The following is an 8,887-nucleotide window of genomic DNA, read 5'->3' as shown; positions in this document are numbered from 1 at the left end:
TTAAATTTTCGTTGCAACAAAACGGTGCCTAAGGTTTGTTGACAATCCTTGGCTACAACCCCAGGGACATCATAAATAGGACCTGCAACTCCTGCTTTTTCCAGTTCGCATGTGGGCTTTATATTCTCTACAACATCAACTCTTGCAACCCAACGGAGCCTTAAGAATCTTCATGTAGCACATTCCTACAAGATTCAAAAATTGAATGTTTTCATATGGGCTTCAACTGGCTCAATTTTAAAGAAATAAATTCCTACACTGGGCTTGGTCTTGGCCTTGGAAACCCCAACCAGTTGTTTCAGAGTGTCCACACAAGTCAGGTTTGGGTCGAGGCCTTGATACAGCTGGCCCACTGAACCGAACAAAATATATAAACATGGTTGTGTGTGGTGCAAAACAACATTTCTGCTTCAACTTAGGCCCCATCTGGTAGCAAGTTAAGGGAAGGGGAAAAAAGGTGAAACTATCATGATTGTGTAATTAACTCTAAATTTTATTTTATTTTGCAATCAATTTCCTAGGTTTTGAGAGGAAAATTAAAATTTTGTTTTAAAAATTAAATTTTCATATCCTTAACTTATTTATACAACATTTTCAAAATAAAAATTAAAAAATAAGGTATTAATACAACCATGTTCACAAAAATTTATATTTTTCTGGTCAAACAAATTTCACGTTCTTTCCCTTCCCTTTACTTACAACCAAATGGGGCCCTAAGCCAATGCAGATATATTGTTTAGCATTGCACAACTGATTGGGCTTTCCAAGCCCGAGCCCAAGCCCAATCTGACGGTGATGCTTCCTTAGTTGAATCAAGTTGACCGACATTAGAAATCCTCTTGGCGAAAGTTTTCCCCGAACACATAACCGCCGCGGACCAGATTACCGAAACGCCCATAAAACCGGCCGAATAGGTGGAAAAGAAAAGATGGCCCATCGTATTGTAAATCTAAAGCTCTACGGAAGGGTAAATTTGTCAATTAAAGCCAACGACCTCACAGGTTTCCAACCCTTGCCCTTAAAAGAGTATTAGTTTTGAACTTTTGAATGGTTGAAACAAGGACAGACAAGTGATTTCAAAAGAGGACATAGGAGTATTTAAAGTAAAAACACTCCTGAAAACTGGAAAAGAGCCCCGGAACACTTGCCCTATAAAAGAATTCACCTGTCTTCAAGAACATTTGCAGTTAGGCAGGTAGGTACTGGAACGGTTACAGACAAAGGGAGAGCGGGAGAGATAAAAAGAGATGAAAGAGGAAGAAATAGTGGCGGCGGCCGATGGTGAAGGGTTCGATGGTGGCGATGGTGGAGAAGGTGGTGATGGTGGGAGCAGAGTTGGAGTCGGAGAAGGAAATGGGAGCAGCGGTAGCCGAGTCGGCATCGGGTCGGAAGACCGAGTTAAAGGACCTTGGTCGCCCGAGGAAGACGCGATTCTTAGTAGACTCGTTAGCAAGTTCGGTGCTAGAAATTGGAGCCTCATCGCTCGTGGAATCTCTGGGCGGTCTGGCAAGTCGTGTCGGCTCCGGTGGTGTAATCAGCTCGATCCTTGTGTGAAGCGAAAGCCCTTTACCGGTAACCTTCACTACCTATCAAATTCCCCTTCTTTCTACTCTGAATCGAGGGTTTCGTGAAACTGGTTATGCCTTTAATGCTTCTTGTTTAGTTTATCGTTAACGATGCTTTGTTTTTAATTTGATACTGGAAGGTAACACGTCCGTATCCCTTGCGATTGATTTATGCTCTCTTTACTGCTGTTAGTGACTGTAGATTGTTGGGTCTTTAGTGGTGTTCTAGTGGTTATAGTTCATGCTGCTAGTGCAGTAGTCGTTTCAACCTTCTCATGTCTTTTTTAGGGTACATTTCCGGAAGAATACCTTCCCTGCTGTATTTTACTATTTGGGATCTCTTCTTTTTCATTTCTTTTTGCTATTTGATCTCTAGTTTCACTTGAGGATTAGGAAGGGTAACATGGAGAGCTCAGGGGGAGGGGCAGAAGGGAATTGAGTTTGTTTTGTCAAAGGGACTTCCTAGTGAACTTAGTAAATTTCCAGAAAACAAAGAAATTGGTTTTATCTTATGCTTGAAAGTTTTACAAGCTCTGGTTTTCAGTTTTGCAATATCAGGGGGAAAATACTGGAATCTGGTAATTTCTGGAAATTGCCAGTTGGTAACTGAAAAGAAGGAAAAAACTTATGGGAAACTGAAAGGCACCTGCCTTTGTTTTTAAATCCTACAAAAGCAGCTGAAAAGAAGGAAATACTTATGAGAAACTATCTCATGGTCCTTGTTTGCTCCTGTGCATGATTTAACCTTTTCTTTGTTGAAATCTCAATCAATGGAGCTGGGTTGGCTCTCATGGACCTCTATATTATCTTTTGGAATTCTTAACTGAAAGAAACACGGGCCATATTGTTGTTTTTGAAGTTATTATATCAACTTCGGCCTTCAGCACCATCCATGAAACTTATTAAATCTATCACTTTCTTTTCCCACCCTCCTTTTGCCTCTTCTCACACTTCACCAGTGTGTGACTGGATTTGTTAATTCGTTAATAGAATATTCCTCTTTTGGACCTGTCTTCAGCTAAAATGCACCATTAGACTTTAATCACAAATCTTTACACTTTGTCATCTCAGCTGTTCTAAATACAATGATAAAGTTCAGGATATTATAAGCCTCCCGCTCCCAGGGGAGCATGCATGTGTAAAGTAATTGCATTCAATTATAACCCCTGATTTCACGTAAGGGTCAAGGTCAAATTATTTTTTATGTTTTTTGGTCTTTTTATTTTTGTATTTTATGAGTTCAGATGATTTTAAGCAAAATCGTACATATTTCAATTCCAACCTTACTGAACTAGAATACTTAAAGTTATTTTGAATGAAATTTGTTGAATTTGTTATCCATAAAAAAATGTTGAATCTGATTCCCTTTTGTGTGTGATTGTGTGGCTGTTACTCACAGAATGATTGGTGTCAGTTTCTGAAAATGTAACAAAGAAAAAGGCGAATAAAATTTACTTCATTCTTTTCATGGTTGAATTGTGTGGCAGTTTTTCCTCAAATCCCTAAACTTGTATCCTCAATTTATTAGAATGAGGTTCAAAAGACTCCTAGTTGGAGTGGTAGTTACCAGAAGTATTCAGTGGTTCTAGTCCAACAACCAAGTTTATGGAAGGCTTAATAAGGGAATGTACATATACATTACAAGTCAAACACAAAATTCTCTTTCAAGGGTGAAGCGAGAAACTTCTTCTTATGGGGCCACTAGTAGTACATCAAGTCTAGGCTTCCGTTATATCCTAAATTTCAAGTATCAAGGTCGAATTGATTGTATCAATGGACATTGATCCAGTGATATGATTCTGCTACTTGGAAAGATTTGGTTCAGGCCAGTTAACCTCTCTTCAATTCCACCAAGTACCGTTTGAGATCGAACCCCAATCGGATAAGTCAAGGTTTTTTTAGAAGGTAAATGATAGGGATATCTGAAGATTAATTCACCATGGCTAGTAAAGCATGCAAGTACTCATTAATTTTATAGGGTAACCAGGACGGAGAGCTAGTATGTTTGGCATAGTAAACTAACTTGTAGTTTATCAATGTTAACATAAAATCCACCAATAGGGTAAGCTTATGGGAGGAAAATCTATTGAACACAACTTACAACAAGAAAAATGGAAAAAGGTTTTGGCCATCGATGGTGGAGTTTTTTATTGCAAGGTGCCTTGGAAAAAAGATTTTGGTCATTCTGACTACTGGAATATATATATATATATATATATATCCTTGGACCACATGTTAAATTTAGTGGCATATCTCAAACATTATAATGATGTGTGGCAACTGGAACTGGATAGAAACTTAACATAGAGACATTCTGCTTAGTTTAAACATTAAATAGATTGGCATGGTAGTTAATTTCTATGTGCTTGGATCTAACATTCTTTTATTTCTAAGAGAAAAAACCTATCATTTGTGACAAGGGCTCAAGTATTGGCATAAGATTTTGGGTGAACAATCTTGGTGTTGGAGCCATATTAAGGCATGAATATGCAACTGTTGAAAACCATTGGAGGTTAATGCAGATTGATCAATATGGATCTGCAAGCGATGAGCCTATCTCCAAGATTCTGTTTCAACGGCTGATATTGCCTTGATATACCAATCAGATCCAATGGCTATGATCTCAAATCTAATATTTAGAATTTAATGGAAGGTAATGACAAATTGTTGAGAATATTTCAAATTTTAAATATAGGGAATAAGTAACTAAATAGGGAAGATCAATGGTAGTTGTGGAGGAGACAATAATAAAGTTGGATCCTAAGATTCAAGATCTGGAACTATCAATTGATGGGAGGAGAAGAAATGAAGAGAAAGCTGTCTTTGGGTGATGAGGAGAGAAGGAAATACTTTATCTAGTAGATGAGATAATTGGGGAGAAAAGGAGGAGAGGGAATACAGTTGAGTGCTATCCAAAGATTGAGAGAAATTAGAGAAGAAAGATAAGAGAGAAGAACCAGCTAGGTCGTTACCAAACCAACAAGAGTAATCCATTCACATGTCGTCATATGGGTGGTTACATTTATATATAGAAAAATCATACAAAGAAAATCTTCTAATTCTAGGACCCTTGGACAATTAATCCTTTTCTAATAGGATAAGGACTCAAGTTTCTTTATAACAAACAACTCAACTTCTAATAAAATATGATATTTTAAACTTAAAAACTCCCAACCAATTGCTAAACATGAACTCCACAACCAGCCTCAAAACTCTGATGTAATAGAAAGAAAAATCACACAATTGGCCCCCAGCTTTAATTGAAGGACTATCCTGCCATGCTATGGAAGATCTAAACCTATACTAATCACTGTTAATTCCAGCCACATAATCCGCAGCATGGATTGCTTCTGCATTATGGGGGACCTATATAAAATAAAATTTAGTATTTTTCTATAAGATACTTACTTCACCACCACTGCAGAATAAAATGATACTGGTAAGCCTTCCTAATGTCCGACAGCCATAAAGAGCTGTCATTACAGGTTGGGCTTGACAATGACATTGTTATGCTTGTCATAGATTTTATAGTCAATCAAACATGAACTTTATCCTATATCATATGATGGGGATACAGGCATTGACTGCCTTCTTATCAACTACCATTGTAATGTAAGCAACCTAAATGATGAAGTGATCCATGTGGGTCATCATCCTTAGGTTTTTCTACTATTAAGTTTTGAATTTGTGGATTTTCCCAATGGCTTCCTTAAAGATTAGAGATCTTTTTTTGACAACTTTTGTAATGGTTCATTTGTCCCTGTCCTACTTAAACATCACTGTATTCTGTTTCTTTGTATTTGAAAGAATTGTTGCGAAGTTCTGCTTGAGGTTCCAAGGCATTGATAGGTGTAAATAGGTTTTTGCAGTTGAAAGTTTAGTAGGCAGGTCTTTTTGAAAAAGAAAGGGGGGTGGGGGGGAACAGAAATGGACTGGTGATGAGAACTAATTTCCTGCTTTGAAGATCTATACCCACAAAATTCAGACAAGAAAAATCGAACCAAATGATTGCCCTACATGAGGCCTCCAAGATTACTATGTTTCTCTGAAGGCACTGTGCTTTGAAGATCTATACCCAAAAAATTCAGACCAGAAAAACAGAACGAAATGATTGCCCTACATGAGGCCTCCAAGATTACTATGTTTCTCTGAAGGCACTGCTTTTATTATCTGACATTGGTCGATCTCGTAGTCTTGTCTTCTGAACCTCCATTAATTTCCTTTCCTGGAGAATTTCTTCTTAACATTAGTTGTGCTTCCTTTGGTTACCTCTAACTATTAACTTGTCAATTTTTATTTATTCTTTCTTGCCTAGAAAGTAACGATACTTCATGTCTGAATACTGGATTTTGTTGAACTTATCACTCTATAATCTGTATTTGTTAATCAATGCCCAAACACTTTGTTATGAGTGGCAGGAAACAAATGCTGGAGAATGGCTATTCAATTGGTAAGTTTTGGAATCAGCTACCCATCTATTAGTGATGAAAGAACTTGGCCTTGATGGTGCTTTCCTCCCACTTTTTTTTGTTGGGGAGGGGTGCTCTCCTTGAGTTTGCTTGCATCTAGTTTGCTTCGACTTTGAAGGAATTGGTGTAGAGATTTTCAAGCTTTTAACAACATCATATGTAACAACATCAACAGGCTGGATTTACTTTCCTAGTCTGTGAGATTGGTTCTCTTTTTTTGCCCCCCTTTCTCTCTCTACTCAGGTAGATCTTCTTTAGGTATGGCAAAATACTAGCTTGTTTTTTTCCCTGGAGATTGTTCACTGTGTAGGTTCTCTGTGCTGAGTTCTGACTAAATTATTTCACCATTCAATTGAGCAGCAGAACTTCTCACTTAGCAAGTTCTAGCCATCATTATAGGCCATGAGTACTGGAAATAGGTGAGCAGTAGAGTCTAAAATGAAAACCAAAATAAAGGTAGACAAGAAGAAAATTTGGTTATATTTTATCAATCAACTAAGGGATATTTTGTAGATTAAGCTTCAGAAAGGGTTGGTTTAAATTCATGGTAAACAGAACTAGGATTGGTTTAGAGTTTAAGTGGAAACAGAAAGATATTTTATCATTTGATAGCTTGCTTCGCGCTTCATGTATTCCTTCAGGATACCACCGCTGCAATTCTTTTTTGGATAAGAAAATGTTGCAAATGCTGAGCGTGACATATTATTTCGAAGACTTATGGTGATAGTTTGGGAGATCATTGATGCAGTTGCTGGCCCTTTAGAAAATGGATATTTTCAATTCTGTTTGCATATTGGTAAAAGGCCCAGCTGGAGTTCGTGGTATTTGTTACACAATTTTTATGGCTGTTATGACAATATGCTCGGATGTTTTGAGTTTCTGCCACAATCTTCTTGAACACTTTTATGGCTGTTATGACAATATGCCCTGATATCAATTCCATGTATAACATAGCTATTGTGCTTGCTGTAGTAACTAGAAAACTTCAATTGGTGTATGCTTTTTCTTGCTTTATGCATGAAAAATGTACTATACTATGTTGAGAAAATATCAAAATAAAAGAGCTCCACTATTATCTCAAGCCACCGTGCCCTTGTATTCTTCCATTATTTCTAGCAATATGGCCGTGAGTTTACATGGATAAACACACATTCATCTGCCATTTCTTTATTTTCTAATTCTGCACACAGTTTGCTTTATGAGGCTGATGGAACATAAATTATTGCAGAGGAAGAGGATCGGATCATAGTTGCAGCCCATGCAATCCATGGAAACAAATGGGCATCAATTGCCAGACTGCTACAAGGGAGGACGGACAATGCAATAAAGAATCACTGGAATTCTACATTACGACGCAGATGCATGGAACTTGAAAAGTTTAGATCAGCATCTGGTGATATGTTGGATGATGCCAGTGTGGACAAAACAAGAGCATCTTCAGAAGAAACTCTATCATGTGGGGATGTTGATTCATTCAAGTCACCAGAAGCAAAAGATGTCAACTCGATGGAGCACATATCAAACCAGTACGAGGACAAGGATCAAACAAAGGAGAATCACTGTAGTAATGAAGCAAAAGAACCCCCTACCTTATTCCGTCCTGTCGCACGTGTCAGTGCATTTAGCCTATATAATACTCCAGGTGGCCCAGCTGGTGCCTCTTCATTGTCAACAGTCCCATTGCATGGGCCTTTAGTTCAAACCTTGAAGCCAGATGCTGGGATTTGCAAGTTGCTAGAAGGTTCATATAGTGAACCCCTTGTTCCGCCACGATGTGGACATGGTTGTTGTGGAGCACAAGGGGAGGAACACCCTCAAAGCTCCTTGCTGGGGCCTGAGTTCGTTGAATTTGAGGAGCCTCAACCTTTTTCAAGCCATGAGTTGGCCTCAATAGCAACAGATCTAAGTAATATCGCTTGGCTTAAGAGTGGCTTGGATAATAGTAGCACCAGAGTGTTGGATAACGTAACCGGCCGGTCAGTTTCTCAAGGGGCTCAAGTCCGAATGGCACACGTTGAAGGTAACAGGAACACTGACCATTTGCGTTTTGAAGAGGGAAGGAACAAGCTTATGGGCATGATGACAGACGTTTTATCATCCCAGATTCCCAGGCAGTCTTTTGCTGTACCTTCTAACCTTGAGGGATTGAGTTGAGTTCCGTTCCATATCACCGGAATTCCGTGGATTGGGCAAAGGTGAAGTTTGAGTCAGCAAGTTGTAAACACTCATACCTACTGCTGATCAGGTACTTGGCTGATCACAAAAGACTGGGTTTCTTCTCATTGCAAGAGGACCTTTTGGTTATCCAGGTGATGATGTTAAAACCGGCTCATCTAGACGCGCCAATGAAAATTGTAAACATGGACAGTTAGTGGAGTGAGATCCCAAGACAAACTATTACCAGGTCTCAAGCTTTGTTGAGGTGGAACCATGGAACCTATGGTTTCTATGGTTTTGTTTTTTTGTTGTTCACTCTACATGAACGTTAAGATAAGCATGTTCTATATATCTTGATCCTATATTCCTGTTACTATTATTGCAATTACTTCTAGTTGATCTGTTGTTTCCATGGCAAGAACATTTTTATTTAGCAAACTTCATTCTGATATCATCAGAGTCATGCTTCACAGGCATTCTTTTATTCAAAAGAACCGCAACGTTGGAGTCGACCAATTTTGATTTTCCCCAATTCTATGTATATTGGGTCCAACTTGATTGTGTTGAATACCGATGAGTAACTAATTCCAACCAATTCTGGAATGATTCGAATTAAGATTCAAAAGGGACCCGATTTCAGTTTCTAAACCTCTGAAGTGTATGTGGGTTCTCTTGTTTCCACTTCATTCTGATTTT

At 38.4% G+C, this 8,887-nt stretch overlaps 1 protein-coding gene across 1 annotated transcript; it reads left to right on the top strand.

Annotated features, from left to right (window-relative positions):
* Nucleotides 1-1,174: 1,174 nt before the first annotated feature.
* On the top strand, nucleotides 1,175-8,588 carry LOC122085459 (transcription factor MYB1-like). The gene is made up of 2 exons (XM_042653902.1): nucleotides 1,175-1,572; nucleotides 7,263-8,588. The coding sequence occupies exons 1-2, from the start codon at nucleotides 1,248-1,250 to the stop codon at nucleotides 8,186-8,188; spliced, it is 1,251 nt and encodes a 416-aa protein (XP_042509836.1). The 5' UTR covers nucleotides 1,175-1,247; the 3' UTR covers nucleotides 8,189-8,588.
* Nucleotides 8,589-8,887: the final 299 nt, after the last annotated feature.

The sequence above is a fragment of the Macadamia integrifolia genome, chromosome 8 (genome assembly GCF_013358625.1).
Source record: "Macadamia integrifolia cultivar HAES 741 chromosome 8, SCU_Mint_v3, whole genome shotgun sequence".
Lineage (NCBI taxonomy): Eukaryota > Viridiplantae > Streptophyta > Magnoliopsida > Proteales > Proteaceae > Macadamia > Macadamia integrifolia.
The sequence above is the reverse complement of the archived record's forward strand: the minus strand, read 5'-3'. Positions and strand labels throughout refer to the sequence as shown.